The 15,251-nt window shown below is 48.7% G+C and overlaps 5 protein-coding genes across 5 annotated transcripts; 3 read left to right on the top strand and 2 right to left on the bottom strand.

The window, feature by feature from the left end:
- Positions 1 to 548: 548 nt before the first annotated feature.
- Positions 549 to 1,188, top strand: FPRO_14792 (uncharacterized protein; the record flags this gene model as incomplete). The annotated part of the gene is made up of 3 exons (XM_031225029.1): positions 549 to 737; positions 785 to 1,065; positions 1,113 to 1,188. The coding sequence occupies 3 exons, from the start codon at positions 549 to 551 to the stop codon at positions 1,186 to 1,188; spliced, it is 546 nt and encodes a 181-aa protein (XP_031090229.1).
- Positions 1,189 to 3,801: 2,613 nt separating this feature from the next.
- FPRO_14793 (uncharacterized protein) lies at positions 3,802 to 6,098 on the top strand (the record flags this gene model as incomplete). The annotated part of the gene is made up of 2 exons (XM_031225028.1): positions 3,802 to 3,977; positions 4,673 to 6,098. The coding sequence occupies 2 exons, from the start codon at positions 3,802 to 3,804 to the stop codon at positions 6,096 to 6,098; spliced, it is 1,602 nt and encodes a 533-aa protein (XP_031090228.1).
- Positions 6,099 to 7,258: 1,160 nt separating this feature from the next.
- On the top strand, positions 7,259 to 7,687 carry FPRO_14794 (uncharacterized protein; the record flags this gene model as incomplete). The annotated part of the gene is made up of 1 exon (XM_031225027.1): positions 7,259 to 7,687. The coding sequence occupies one exon, from the start codon at positions 7,259 to 7,261 to the stop codon at positions 7,685 to 7,687; it is 429 nt and encodes a 142-aa protein (XP_031090227.1).
- An 866-nt stretch (positions 7,688 to 8,553) lies between these two features.
- FPRO_14795 (uncharacterized protein) lies at positions 8,554 to 9,600 on the bottom strand (the record flags this gene model as incomplete). Its single annotated transcript, XM_031225026.1, has 2 exons — positions 8,554 to 8,822; positions 8,874 to 9,600. 2 exons carry the CDS (start codon positions 9,598 to 9,600, stop codon positions 8,554 to 8,556), a joined length of 996 nt encoding a protein of 331 aa, XP_031090226.1.
- Positions 9,601 to 10,528: 928 nt separating this feature from the next.
- FPRO_14796 (uncharacterized protein) lies at positions 10,529 to 11,571 on the bottom strand (the record flags this gene model as incomplete). Its single annotated transcript, XM_031225024.1, has 2 exons — positions 10,529 to 11,396; positions 11,483 to 11,571. The coding sequence occupies 2 exons, from the start codon at positions 11,569 to 11,571 to the stop codon at positions 10,529 to 10,531; spliced, it is 957 nt and encodes a 318-aa protein (XP_031090225.1).
- Positions 11,572 to 15,251: the final 3,680 nt, after the last annotated feature.

Here is a 15,251-nt window from a genome sequence, read left to right as displayed (position 1 = left end):
ACCAAAGAGCACCAAAGAGCACCAAAGAGCACCAGAGAGCACCAGAGAGCACCAGAGAATATTTCAGTGGCAGGGCGTAAGTTTAGAAACATTAACAAACTTCAATTTGTTCTCATTCTCGTGGCTGTGTACTAATGAACCCGCTATGATGTGCATATGCTGACTATAGTAAATCCCATCTCACTTACCCCCTTGGGGGTTGCAGAAGCTACAATCAGTGCCTTCATCAGTCTTTCCACCTGTGCAGTTTTGGCACCCTGATCCTGGCATTTTGTGTTGAGGCAGATGTTCAACCTACGCCAGTGTTAGAACTATATCTTGTATGCACATGCGATGGTGGCCGTACCAGTGTTTATTTTGAACCTCGAGCAATAGGAAGTTAATAAAAGTGAAGTCTCTGGCCTTCAGACACGAGAAAATCCCTCATTGTATGTATTTGAAATAACTCAGTAAGTACATATGGGTCATAATCAACCCCATCTAAACTCTATGACGTCAAGTCTACCCCGCGCAAAACAACAAAACTTCACGAATCACCGACTATTACCATGAGAAATTTCACGATGCCGCTCGACGATCGAATAACTCCTGACAATGTACGTCAGCATTTTCAAGATCGCGGCTTCTTCTTTCAAGAGATAGAAGATGTCGGGGCAATCGTCAAAGAGGCGTATGACTGCAAACGCATAAAGAGTGTAGTCTTCCAACGCTTTAACGATTCCCTCCATTCCAACCCCGTTAGTATTGCATCGCTACATCAAGTACTCATATTAATCTTTCTCAGTTACTAGCGAAGCTCCTAGAAGATCACTGTGAGAACTCGAAAGTCACCTGGGCCTGGGGCAAATGTTATGGCTTTTATGCCTGGGACAATCTTTCCTCACCTCAAAAAGATTCAATAATTCTCTACATGCTCGCTCCTCAGTCGCACGCATTCTGTGCCGTTGGCTCCCATCGAGACAAGAAGGAGATAAAATCGGCGTATGGGAATGGCGCCCTTGAATTGAAAGACGAGGTATTAGCATCGTACGATAAAGAGGATGTCAAAACAGAACTTGGTGGCGTGTAAGGACTTCTGCCCCCTCTCATTATATTCTACTTACCAGTTCAAGTCTTTGCATTTCCCCATCGCTTGGACACAAGATGTTGGACGGATACTCCAAAATGTTCACCATGACAAGAAAATAACAACTATAATTTTCGGGTTGCCTATAGCTCGATTGGATGGCTGAATTATCACATATCTTGGTTTTGCTGCATCATCTTCTGCCAGATTGATTGGATTTCGAAGTTTTTCTCAGCCTCTTCTTCCGTTCCAATCCTCCCTCCCCTTGAATCAGCAGCTTGTTTTTCTGTCGTTACAACCCTCGAATGAGAACTTTTCGACAGACGTTTTCGTTTTATATTAGGTTTCAACCCAATCTCCGTAACCTCTTCTTCCCGTTTTCTTTTTACCGAGGGCCTAGTCACGACGCCTTTGCACTTGTGTTTGATATACAAAAAGCCACTACTGAAATCGCCTTGACAGTCAGAACACAAAGCCCCTTTGTAATCTAGGTGGATCAGCTCGAACCTATAAACAATACGGCTTGGAGATTCATACGTGTCCAAATATGTCGATCAGCGTCACTTTGTTTTGAAGTCTGAGGAAAGTAATCGCAATACGGGCAGGGAGCGACGTTATTTCCATTAAGAGGTGATTGGGGAGGTTCCTTTTTGCCTGTAGTGACCAAGGCGTGGAGAGCGTCACACCTAGACTGGGCCATGTCAGGTCCGTGGCATAAAGCAAGCGCATTACAAAGCCCACCTTCAGTTCGTCTAAATGGTCGATCGCGTCCTGGCATGAAAGGAGTACAACACTGCATGAAAAGGAACAAGGGCAATTCCGAGGAAAATTCATTGCGACGGTGATGGCAATAGATGACAGTGTAGAGTCCTGGTGGCTGGCTAATCTTGGAGCTCAGCCCAGTTATCGATCCACTTATCACGTGGATGCTACCCAATGGAATTGCTAAGCGGCTCTATGTAGCCCATTAGGGAGGGGGTCGACAATCAACCGCGATGTTTGGTAGACTCGACGCCACGCATTGGAACAAGTTGAGGAATGGCGTTGATAGTCAGTCAAAAGCACTTCGTGTGTATGAAAAGAGAGATATAGTTTGTTCGACTACCAGCTAGCGGAGTCCGCACAACTTATTGCATATGCTATCACTCTACAATTCCATCGAGGAAAATTCTAGAGTGCACATTTGTGGATGGCCCCAAAAGGTGTCCGGCCGAAACCGGCTTAATACCGGCTAACAGCTACTCGTCATGATCCGAGAAGGAATTGTTTAACGAGTTGCCTTTCGAAGACTTGATTCCATGGCATCAGCGAGGCCGACGCCGTGAACTCCAGATTCCGTAATTAAGCCATCATCTCAATCAGCTAGGTATAGAAGTGTTTCCGTCGCATCGGCATATCGTTCGTTAACGCTTGCAGATCGAGGGGCTGGCCAGGGATGAAGTCGAGAACGAGCTAAGCTTGTGTAGTGGGCTGTCGCGAAGTAAGCTGTCCTAAGGAGCTGTTATCTTGCTCTGCGACTCTACACGTGGATGCGATGAAGAAGCGTTGTCTTGAGAGGCGTGACTGACCTTCCAGCTATAATCGACCATGTATCAGAGTGGTGAACAGTGGCCTTCACAGCGTGCAGAACGCGTTGAGGCCAGCGTGATCCGAGCTGGAGATGCGGCAACGCTCGGTGTTTGTGTCGAGATGCTAGCGTGTGAGCCGCATCTTGGGCGACGGGGTTGCCTGTCGCTTGATAGGGAGGAAGCTTCGTCGCATTTCGATGTCGCTCGAGAGGGAATATTCAATAGAGTAGATGTCATGTGTCAGAGAGCTAATTGAAGAATGGCATGGAAGGCATTCGTGCCGTGGGTAGTCAACAGCTTGGCCAACATGTTTCGCGGATGGTCTCCAAAAGGGCGAACCGATTTTCCGGCTGAAAACCGGTTAACAGCTATGGCCATCATCACGGTGACTTGTGTAGGGTAGACTGAAGAGCGAGACCTCGAAGTTTCCAGCTAGCCAACATGCAGGTTCCTTAGGAAACTCGGAATTCATGAAAAAGATTCTGCTTTTCTTGGCACAAAACTCTGGTAAAACAATATGTGAGGACTAATCTATTAGAAAAACAATTTGGAACTTCATGATCTTTAGTGTAAGCGTGCCCCGCCAGCGCGGTTATCTATCGTTTTGGCGCGAAATGTACGCGATGCCGAGGTACAAATTGGTGAGCTTCAGCAATATTCAACAAACTATCTAGATCTAAAGAAGAGGTTTTGATTCTGTCCTAATACCTAATCTCGCGCTTCTACATGATCTGAATCCCAAAGAAATCGGATCGCAATGTAGCCAGGATGCCGAACGCTCCCCTGAGAGCCCCGGCAAATTTATCTTGATGTGTTGCCTGCCCCTTCAGCACGCTGTGGAATGTACGACTCGAAGTATAGCGCCGCCAAAGCTCGCTCCCGCATCGGACCGTCTGCATGGTTTATAAACAGCTCTCGCCTAATAGTGTTATCTGGGCTCAGAGGTGACGTACATTGCTCTGTTGTGAGTCGAGACCTCTCCCCAGGCCGTCTCGGACTAGCCAGGTCAATTTCGACTTGCAGTTGATGCGCCTGCGCGATTAGCAGCTGATCCCTATGGCCCGTAGGGGGAGAAAACTGCGCTAACATGACGAAGTACCATCCGCCTTCATGGCTCCCATCTAGTGTGCATACCAGTCCCCATTCGGCATGATGGGGAAGATCAATATGTGGAACACGGGACGTGGGGGCGGCCCGCATTCAGGGCAAACATCCGGCGCCGCCGTTCGGACCCTGTTGATGACCGTTACTGCTAACCATTTAGCTACCACGGCATTCGGAAACGAAGAGGATCGAGCGTCTGGCGAGATTGTCCATGAAACGGTATCTACGCTTGTATATACGTGCCTCTCATATCCCGGAGTGCCGGCGTCTTGCTGTTTCCTTGCCCAAGAGTCTAGCCAATTACCGTTGCTGTTATCTCAAGACTACGTTATGCAGGGATGTACCAATGTCCAAGCTTTGTGCATTTGCTAAAGCCATGAAGATGGTGTCACCCGGACGGGGAAACCTACCCGGTAGGCCAAAATCGAGCCAGAAACAAGCCCCTTTCCGGTTTGGCGCAGTGTGAGATACGATTGAGCAATTGAAGATGCATTGACTTGCAAGGGGCGACATCTACCATCCTCTTTGTTTTTGCTTCTGGTGGTTCACACCAACGTGTCTCGGTATGGCATGCTTGACTTATATGGTGTGAGTACCCAGCCAGCATGTTTAGCTGTCTATCATCATTGCTGCATTATTTCATTCATAATTTTCGACCTTATCAACGCTCCTTTCGTAGACGACTCTTCCCTACACTATTCAATGCTTCATTGAATGAATTGTCGGCTAGATACTCATGTTTTGACAGTGGATGTGAATGTCATCCACAAGGTCGACACTGGAAATCTTGCTCACTTACACAGCATGTGGAATGGTAACCTATATCCTATGCGTATCTCACGATAGATGCTGACTAGCCAGTCTTCTCTAAATGCGCAGACTCCGTTAAACAGGGACGAAGACTACAGAACATCTGCTGGCGACTTTGGTAAAGAGAGAGCTTTGTTGTTGACAACGAGGAAAAGACTTCCCCTACCACTCAGACTCTTCCTGAGAATATTGCTTCCGAGACGGGGATATCTGATCTGCCTGAACTATCTGGCAGTGTTGAGTCTCTTCTAGACGAAGAGGCCGTTGAATCTCCTCCAGTGCCAGCACAACTGGAGATTGCGCGCCCTCGTGTCCAATGTCAGGTCTCTTGTGCAAGCACCCGAAGCAAACGTGAACGGCATATCAGCTCCGACGACTTTGGGAAGATGGCTGTTTCCATTGCTGGGGACAAGGGTCCTCTGGCAGCCCCTCGTCATGATGCTCCTGTCACCAAGGAGCCCCTGCCAGTTCCTCCAGCTCTCGAGCGATCTGATTTCAATACAGCCGAGTCGAAATTGCCTGCCAAGTCCATCACAGCTTCGAAGGGCTCATCGCAACCTTCGTCCCAAAGCCTCATGCGTGGCTTTTGGCCTTCCCAGATTCCTCCCCCTCAAACTATTCTCGGTGCTGCTCCATCATCAGACGAGATTCAGGAGTCTCAGGCATCGCCTGTGTCTAGTAAACAGGGCCAGAGTCTCAGGCCCATTGCCAGGAAGCCCGTGTTTCAGATCGGCGGCTCCTCTGAAGAGGATGGCTGTCTTCAGAGCGCCATGGGTTCATCACGGGCTGACCCTTTCATCTCTACACACAAGAGACAGGCCTCCTTCGGTAACAATGTTATGACACGAACAATAGATGATGAGGCTGCTGTGGACTCGGATACCGACGACTATATCGACGAGAGCGCCATTGATGATGATGACGACTCTTCGGATTGGGAGGACGCAACGGAGGAGAGCGGCAAATCCGGCATGGACAATAAGTTCTTCCAGCGGGTGGACTCCAAGCTCAACTTGGCCTCGCGACAATCACTCATTACTCTCATGCTTGCTCAGAATGATTGCGCGCGTACTCTTGGCAACCACGCTTCTCAATCGATGCTAGCCATTCCACGATCTCGTATGGCCCACGGCCCATCATTGGGTGCCTCGCCTAATGATTCTGACGAGGCTCCCCTGATGATGAAGGGCATGCGTGGTCCAGGTGTCAAGCCTTTTCATGAGGTGCCTCGTTCTAGGGCTCAACCCATCATGACTGGCCCCAATCACATTCAGCCTCAAGTTGCGCTGTCACCTCGCACCACTCGTCGCAACATGTTGGCGACTGAATTGACCGAGTCTCTTCGACGCCACCTCCTCTGGGAGCGACAAGTGAAGTCGTCGACGGTCAATGCTGTCCTCAAGCGAAAAGGTCAATCAAAAGATGTGGGCAACCTAAAGCAGTACCCTGAGAAGCCTTATATGAAGAAGAGCGAGGATGTGAAGGCGAGCAGCTGGAACCCACCATTTGGTCACCAGGCCGCCGACCTCTTCCACACCCGAGGATGGTGAATGCTCACTGCCTAATATTAATACAAATGGTACCTAAGCTTCGAAGATCGCGTTGAATGTCTAGCTAGCAACCTTGTCCCTATCTTCTCCTGCTGATAATAATTTGGGATTGATGCCAAGGTCAACGCTCATCTGCCGTGAGCTGTACCACGGAAGCTTGAAACGACGAAGCCGTGGTCGAGTTATTCCAGATAGCCTCCTCGTATACTTCAAACAGGCTCGACCGAGTGAGAATGCTACGAATCAAGAATGGGAATGTTTCCAGATAGCCACTATATACAAATCACTACGGCGAAGCAGGGACTCTAATAAAAGCCGGTTGCTGTTGCATGTGAATTAGCAGCTGCAGCGATTATGCTTTCTGTCTCTACGCTTTTAATTGAACCGGCCGTTCGTCTCTCCGTGTCTCTCCATTGGGCTAATCGAAGTAGTGACTGCCTTCGGGTTCTGTGGGCTCAAAGCACCCAAACAGCTATTGAAGTCGTGTTTTCGGCCATCATACAAGCACGTCCGAGATGATCAGGTCGGAAGCACCCCTGCCCTCCCAGGCCGAGTGGTGATCATGACTACTCTGACTGAAGAAACGAACCCACGGGCCTTCGCTACAGGGACCCACGCCACTGCTCGTCGAGGACAAAGAGCGGGGCGTAGTAGTGGAGAAGGTGTTTGCAGGCATGCATAAATGAGATGCAAAACTCTAAGTAAGGGTATACTCAGCCGAAGGGGAAAAAGAAAAGAAAGGCATGCGTACTAGTGCTAAATTAACTACTTGAGAGGATGGACCACCGAGGAGTGAACAGACTCTATGGCGACTGCATCGATATCAAGCCAACACTACTCCAAGATTTACCAAGCCTCTGTTTAGAACCCTCTAATTTATTATCATTGTTTTATCATATTTGCGAAGTAACTAAGATCGTGACGAAGATCAAACACTGTCGTCTGAATTCTCGTCAGAAATCAGCCCGCGAGCAAAATGCTCAAAGCTTTGATCGCAATATCGGCCTTCCTACTGGAAACCCTGAAACATGTGGCTTCAGAAGTATCCTATCTCTTCACTTTTGGCGACCATGAACGGCGATCCGAGGACATTGAAAATTGCTACTGTATGTATTCTTCTACCTACCTGAGGATTAGCAGAGAGATAAGAGACTGAAGCAATGCCCGAGACGACAGGGACTCAAGCCCATCCTCACACTTTAGAGGCTCAAGCGTCTGGAATACCTGTCGTTCTTTGCCGACCCAACCCCGAACAGGCAACCGAGGTCGCGAAATGGCAGGTAAATTCGACAGTGATGGTGAACCCTAAGATTACATGGTATGATGGTGATATGATAGAGCTCCAAATGCCATCTGAGACAATCTCATATGGCCCTCGACCGGTTTCGGATTTCCCGGGAATCAAGGCTTTTGCGCCTGTTAATGACTCTACCGAAGAGTCTGGAGATACTGAACCTGTGGAGGTAACGAAACTATTTTGCCATGAACTTATTTCTGAAGGTATTCGAAAGAGCTTGAAGGGAAAGGGTGTCGAGGTGGAGGAGTTTAGTACGTGGGAAGAACTCAAATCTCATATAGAACATATTTAGTCATTCGTACCGATCTTCGCATCCTACCATCGTTATATACATAATCTTTCAGTGGCCGAGTTCAAAAAGAGTGCATTGCACTGCCAGTCAGCAGCATCTTCCAAAACAGAGTCGTACCAACCAGCAAGCACACACATAGAAAGCCTGGGAGATGGCATTGTACACGAGACGAGACCGAGACGGGATGAAGAAATGGCAACACTGGCGGCTTTGCACAGAAGACCCGAAACCCACGATCAATGCTGCCAAACACTCAGAAGCTCCAGACGTTGCCCATAATCGGAAGACCCGTAGAAATGAGATTGTTAACGTGCTGGTTAGGAGAATAATAGTGATGAGCCCAAGCATAAGACGCAGCCAAAGGAGAGACCTTTGTTGGCTGACTGTAGGCACTATGTTAATCTGACGATACATAGGGATGTCAAGAAATATACGCGAGCGTCAGATGGGTCAATAGGAATAGCACTGGTTGATTTCTTCTATCCTTGACCTTCTATCAACAATTATTGTTTGATATACGAGGGAATAGCGCATGTTGCTTCGGTTGTACAGCCAAGTTTCGCCGCTTTACTTCTCCTTTTTGTCCCAATCGTTCTGACAGGTAGGCTCGCAGCGAGATTGCGGACAGAGCTACACGAACAGTATTGCATGGCCAAGTTGCGTCTTCGCCAGCGTGTTCATCATTCACTACACAATCGTCTTAGAGAACTATCGCTTGTAACAGATCCCGTGCTTGTCTTCGCCGCCCAGTGTTTGAATGCATGCCCTCCTCGCATATCCCCTCGAATCAACACAGATGATCCCCATTAATTGAAGAACCAACACGAGGCCATTGACCTTGTCTCGAACTTGCCCGATTAGGCTGTTTAATCCGACTCATCGTCTCTGAGCCTGTCGCCGCTAACGAGTGACAATCCCTCCGCGTCCTCGTCTGCGTCAGGCACCTTGATCGAAGTCCTCCAGAGTTTGATGGCAATATCGTGTTTCTCTGGTTTGCGCCCATTGTCGAGCACCTCCTGGGTAAACTCAACCGTGCTCAAGGCTGGATCATCGACGGAGGCTGCGGCTGCAACTGCCTCTACATCCGGACCTGCGTTGCTGTCCCTTGTATGTTCCACATCGTTCACGCCTTGCACTGGAAGTGTCGTCTATGCCTCGGACTCAGCAGGCTCGTAATCATCAGTACTCAGTAGCTCCTCAACAGCCGCGATGGTCTTCGCAGTACGGGTGGCCTTCCTCAGCTCCAGATCGACAGTCGAAGTCGCGTCATCATCATCGCCATTCTCTGCTATTATGCTGAGTGTGCCGGTCGGCTCCGTTCCGCTACCAAGATTTCTGAAGCGAGTCAGTCCAATGACACGATTGAACACCAACATAAAAAATCCCAGGACCCAATTGACCACGTCAACAACACAGGGGCACCGAAAGTCATGGGCCTCCTCTGCATTGCCCTCAGTCTCCGCATCAACAACTGCAGCCGTGCCTGGAGCAGCCTCAGCCCTATTCTCCTCGTTCTGTCTCTCCTCATCTTTCCGCATTTCCTCTGCCCTGGCCAATCTCCCCCCCTCTTCCTCGAGTTTGACAGCGTGGAAAGAAGGATCAACAAAGGCGACCCTAAAGCCGCTGTCGCGCTCGATGATTTGCGGCATCATCTTGCTTGGCCCAAGCTTCGGCACCGATAAGACCCCAGGCACACTGAACCAAATGCGTCTCTTCTCGTCGGTCTTGAGGTCGAAGAAGTCGCCAATTAGCTGAGTAGCCACAGGCAAGATCTGAACGAACCGACCATTACACGTCCCGAGGATTTCGACGTAGTCGAAATTCGTACCTCGTCGAAGCTGTATTTCGATGGTGGTTCGTCCGATGAGTACGAGTCGTGAAACAACCGAGTAGGCGCGCTGTTCTCTTCTCATGCAATGGGTACTCTAGTAGAGACCCAGGCTCAAGTCGAGATCTTTAGGAGTGATATGGACGAGTTATGGGCATTGTGAGGCACTGGCCATACATGAAAAAAGCAGGGCCGACTGATCCTCTCCAAAGATGAATGGGCGGAAGTAGTCACGAGAGCAAGTCTTGCTGTTATGGCTGAGCGACTGACGTGTACGTACTGATGCCGGGTACGCTTGGTGGTCCCAGACAACCGGTAAATAAAATTTCGCAGGTTTGGGACTCAAGTCTCTAGGGGAGATTTGGCGTGATAACAACCCTGGCCAGCCTGATAAGAGGTTATAATCCAAGGTCAGGAATACGAGACGTATCCAAAATCTTCATGCCCACGACAAGTACAGCTGGACTGAAAAGACAGCCTTATAGACCCAACCTGACAGCCAGATGTGCCATCGTTCTTCTTGTTTCCAGAGGCTTGAAGGGCTGTTTGGTTTGCTTTACATGTCCTTCATCACTGTAACGCCTAGGGTCTTAGCAGATCAGTGAAAACACATGCAATCACGTCAATTCGACATTGGGTACCACTTTATGTTCTGCTTTTTTAAAAATTTATTTTTCTTCTCCTTATTGTCGCCAACTCCTTTTCTTATGCAATATTAGTCTTGCAACCTCCTTCAGCTTCAAAGATCTTGCCAACCGCCTTTCCGAACTCCAAGAAGCGACGAATACGATATCGAGGGGCGAGGGACGACAGGCCAGTGGATCTGTCGTAGTCACCCTTGAAGCCCAGGACGTTCAATAAGGGGGCATGGAGGCCCTCCACCATCATCAGCTATCTTGAAGTTCGGAACAAGACATGGTTTTCCGCAATAGTTTTGGTACCACCTAGGGGAAGGAAAATCGTCCTTGAGCGATTCCACTGAAGTAATGGGGTCTCGGTACCATTGCATCCGCTTATAACAACTTTGAACTTGCATCCTCTGTGTGTATTCCATTTGACCCGGAGACATCCACGTCTTTGAGCGATGCTTCTCGATGCTCTACTGCAGGTTGTTCTAGTAGCCATTTTCCCAAATGTTTGATAGCGGATTCGTAGTCCTTGTTATCGAGAAACTGGTGCAGGCCTCCCGCAGTCCTTCCTCTGAATATGTTTTCCTGAAGGCCGCAATCCGCGTTCTCGTTGTCATAACGAATTTGCAAGATCTTGTTTATGGTACCTTTCGTGAGCTCTGCTGGAAAATGGAGCATCTTGTCCACTCTCTGAGGACGTCGAATGACCTCGTCAATCTTTCTCAAGTGATTCGTGGTCAAGAAGATTACGGTGCCCTCAGCACCTAACTCGCCACAGAGCCAAGACTGAAGTGTCTGTTTCTTGATCGGCTGCCTTTCCGAACCTTCAGTATCATCACCACCTTTGTCAGGTTGTGCAGCACTCAACTGATCAATCTCGTCGAAAACAACCAAAGATTTAGGTCGCGTAGCATTGATCAGTTGCCTGAACTGATCTTCAGTGCTCCCACATGCGTGGCGATAGAGTGGGACATCCAATACCGAGGCAATCACATCTGGCATGGCGGTTTTTCCAGTTCCAGGGGCTCCATGTAGAAGGTAAACCCTTTTCCACTTTCTGCCTTCTTTGGCGTACTTAGACCCTGCGTCAAAGAAGTCTCTGACTTCCGCTATCATCGCGTTCAAATGTTCATGATGGTATGTCTCTGCCAGTCGCTTCGGCCGCGGCTGATCAACCCACCTATCGTAGTGAGCCGTGTGTTGCTGAAGCTTGTTGTTCTTGAGGTATTTCGCCAGTTCAGTTTCAGCGAATCTTTGGGCAGGTTTATTGTTATCCAGAGTGTATATATGAGAAGATTTTCCGGGCAAAAAATGAAGACATTGCCGTCGTAGACGAACAGCTTCGGTCCGCGTGGAACCCAAAACATCTCGTCGATGTCTCGCTCCACTGGGTCTGATGCAATGTGGAAGTAACGTGCCATGTTCATGGTCACTGGACTTTGGTACAAGGTGCAAGAATAGCTGCTCAGATCAGGCCTGGATCTGGAAGTCCAGACAAACATTATTCGGCTGTAGATGTCGTGCTCTGGTATCTTTACTGAAGGCAGCCACTCAAGGATAGAATAACGGAGCCACCATCCAACAACAAGCACACAGGCCAATTGCCCGTAAAAGTTGTTGATGAACGGAGTCATAGCTCCCATGAGGGATGGTGCAAGATACTCAATCATAATGAAAACAAGGTTCGATGAAGGGAAAATGGATTGAAAGTCTGGATTGTTAGAAAGACTCAGGTAGCATGGCCGTGTCGATTTATTTATGCTGCTGGAATCAGGCCGAGGAAACGCAGAGCCACAATGTTTTCTCATGCCACCCACCCACCCACAACGCGGCTAGGGATGGCACCACTGTCATGGCAATGTCACAGCACTTTCCTACTTCATGCAAGCTGCCGCCGTAGGATGACAGTAGGGGGTTTGAAAATTGGTCACATCCTTGTCATTTGGGCATTGGGGCCACTTGAGTGGCCGACGCAAACATGATAGTCTGGTCAACCCAACAGAGATTCAATAAAGTTCCTAGGATGTTTTTTTCCCCTTATACTGACATGCAGTCATCATCACTTTCTAACCTCATTTCAGCAGCCGTTGCATGGTAGCGGCAGGGGGTTTGAAAACCAACTAAGTTGGGCCGGAACTAGCGAGCATAGACCGCCAGAATTCACAGTGGCTCATTTGAAACTAGCTTAAGCGAGCTCGGGCATGTAATTCGATAGGTCAGTTTCACCACTTGAAATCCGAGGACCGCGAAGAGACAACATGGCAGAGGCGTGTGCGTCCAAAAGTCCGGAGCATGAGAATGCAACAAGGGGTGGTGCCCTCAGGCGAATGCAAAGTATCCGTACTCCGTACAGGACAGCTCCTTGACAGGGATACCGCTTGAACCAGGGTCCATCCGTCTCACCCGAATCACTTTATAAGAGGCTGAAGTTGGTGCCTGTCACTGGCAGCTGGAGCAAGTCTTTGGAGTGCAGGCCCCGCTGATTGCATGAGCTAAATTGAACGACCTGTCAATCCAAGACGGAAACCGGTCAATAGAAGCCGAAGTTGGAAATTCTGCATAAAAATGAGAGAACTAGCTGGGTTCATATCTCCAATGCCAGACACGATATGGCGGTGAGAATGAATACAATGTACCCCGTACATGCATCATGCTCCTCACAAGCCCGGTATCCTTCCTCTCTTCTTCAGCTTTGGTGACAAGGAGAGTGGATAGACAAAAGGTTTGAACAGAAGCTCGAACTGATGGAGCAAGCACCAACACAAGGGGCTGTCACCTATCGTCCCTTGTCCCTGAAACAATAAGGTCATGTATCCTCTCCTGCTTTGGCAATCAATGCCTGATCATACACCAATCAAAATGGACCTGAATTCGAGGAGGCCACTGGCAAGGTCGCCGAAGGGTCGCCGAAGGCAAGCTAGCTACGGGCCCCCTCCCCGGAGGATAGTCAAAAAAGTCCACTCTATGAAGATCGAAGAAAGTCTCCTCATCGAGATGAAATATCCCTATTTAGGTGACTGGTGATAGCTTAAAAAAGAGACCAAAGAGGCATAAGAGGCACAAGAGGCCAAGTAAGAAGAGGCAAAGGGGGAAGACCTTGAGGTCAAGCTAGGCGGAGGCTGTTGCCTCGCCTACGGTGACAGTATGTCAGCATCAGGATCTTGTCACCGCCGGTGAGATCAATGCTTGATGATCACATGGAACACAATAGACCGTGAACAACATCCACGTCGAGCGGCATTGGTATGTTGCGATGCACACTGGCTACAATGAGGAACAAACCACATGCGTTTCGGTGCCGTATATCAGTGCCCTTTTAGTAGCCTTGTCAAGTATAGTGTCATTAAAAAACTAGTAACATCGATGCGAGGCGCGCGCGTCGCTAGCTGAGAATATGAACTTGAGCGAACTTGGACTGTCTGACATGTAACTCTACAAGACAGTGTTATCCCTTGTAGTCTGTGAGGCGCAAAGAGAAGACACCATGCGTGGGGCAGGCTCTGGCAGTTGTCAAGGGACACCAAAGACGTGGCGTGAATCAGGCTCACCTGTATTACCCGGATCACCGCACAATCCGGAAGCTGAAGCTGCCGCCGCGCTCCGCTACGGCTGGCTGGAAATGCACCGATTCAGGTCTAGACTTGCACCCGAATCCCTAAGTTTCTATATAAGAATCTCATTTCCTTGCTAGTCTCAATTTGATCGGTTGTTGGAATCATCTCTTGGTGGCTAGCCTCTAGAAGCAACGGGAAGCCCATTTAGGATTTTCTTTCCCTGGAAAAGGAAGATTCAATGACTCAGATGAGTCAGTTTTCGACCCCCTTTGCCGCTACGATACAACAGCTGTCAAGGTGGGGTTTGGGGGGTGGGGTTTACTGGCTATGAAGCGACTGGCAGCTTCCAGAATACAAACAGTGCAACTCGTGAATGTGCGCGGATTCAAGGATCAGGTTGCCGTAGTCGTTTAACTTCCTGACTCGTATGGGTCGCAAAATGAGAAAACTTTTGCAGTTATCTGTGACTGGTATGTCTATTGTACAGTGTTGAGCACCTTCGCCACACACTCTAAAACAACACGTTCTTTGTCAGGTTTAGGGCTCTGCCTCATTAGGAGGTTATTTGTGGCATTGCACCAAAGGAGAGAATTGTGTGAAGCAATACCATCGTTAAAATTGAAAAGTATCGTGATATAATGTCTTCAAATGTAGGGTTAGGGTTCAAATGTAGGTAGCGAGAATCGAAATGTGTTTATCTAACCAGTAGGCATGTGTTGAGGGGCGCCGCAGCTTCATCATCAATTCGCAAGGGATCATGCAGCCGGCTTTCAAAATACTCAAAGCCTACCCTCCTTTCGACGACCAACACATATCATCTCCCGTGGAAAGGCGCTACATCAGCCAGTCTGCTAATTGCTCTCGGTGGTTTGGCATTCACAACACCGATAATGCTGTTTCGTCCACTCCCGGTTTTTATGAGTGAATTCACACTTGTCATTGTGGCAGACTTGCACGTCTCCTTCATTCTGGTGTTGACACTTGACTCAATTAGAGTGGTTATCAAGCAGTAGGAAGGTTACTTACATGGCAACATCTCCACTTGGGAGCGGTGATAACTTCCATATTTGATTAAGAGATTGAGGTTTGGTGTTTTGTCTTTGATTGATTGACGACAGAAGTTGAGGTTGTCATTCTTACTTTTATACTTGGGCTCTCTGAGCTAGCCTTAGATCTGGCACTAGGATTGATGAGCATCCTGGCGTCTGGGCGTCGTCTAACACAACTCATGATCATGGCGTACCCTGCTCATATCCACGCGTCCGTGGGTTGGGCTGGAAAACTCTTGGAAGGCGAATTATTTCGAGGCTTGAAAGCTGTGAGCTAACGACATAGATCAGATGTGTTGTCAAATGTCCCAATGCATCAGTGTGAGACTGCGTGATTTCCGTAGAATCTCCTAGCCGTCTACAGAAAGTTTCCCAAAGTACACGAGTTCACAGCTCGACCATGTCCTCCACCCATAACCACCAGGGATTCCCATGAGAAATACGGTGAGTAGTTAGTTCACCGCTCGAAATTCGCGGGTTCTCTCGAGATAATTAGTCCAAATA

This window comes from Fusarium proliferatum (assembly GCF_900067095.1).
Source record: "Fusarium proliferatum ET1 genome assembly, contig: FPRO_scaffold018, whole genome shotgun sequence".
Taxonomy (NCBI): Eukaryota; Fungi; Ascomycota; class Sordariomycetes; order Hypocreales; family Nectriaceae; genus Fusarium; species Fusarium proliferatum.
The sequence above is the reverse complement of the archived record's forward strand: the minus strand, read 5'-3'. Positions and strand labels throughout refer to the sequence as shown.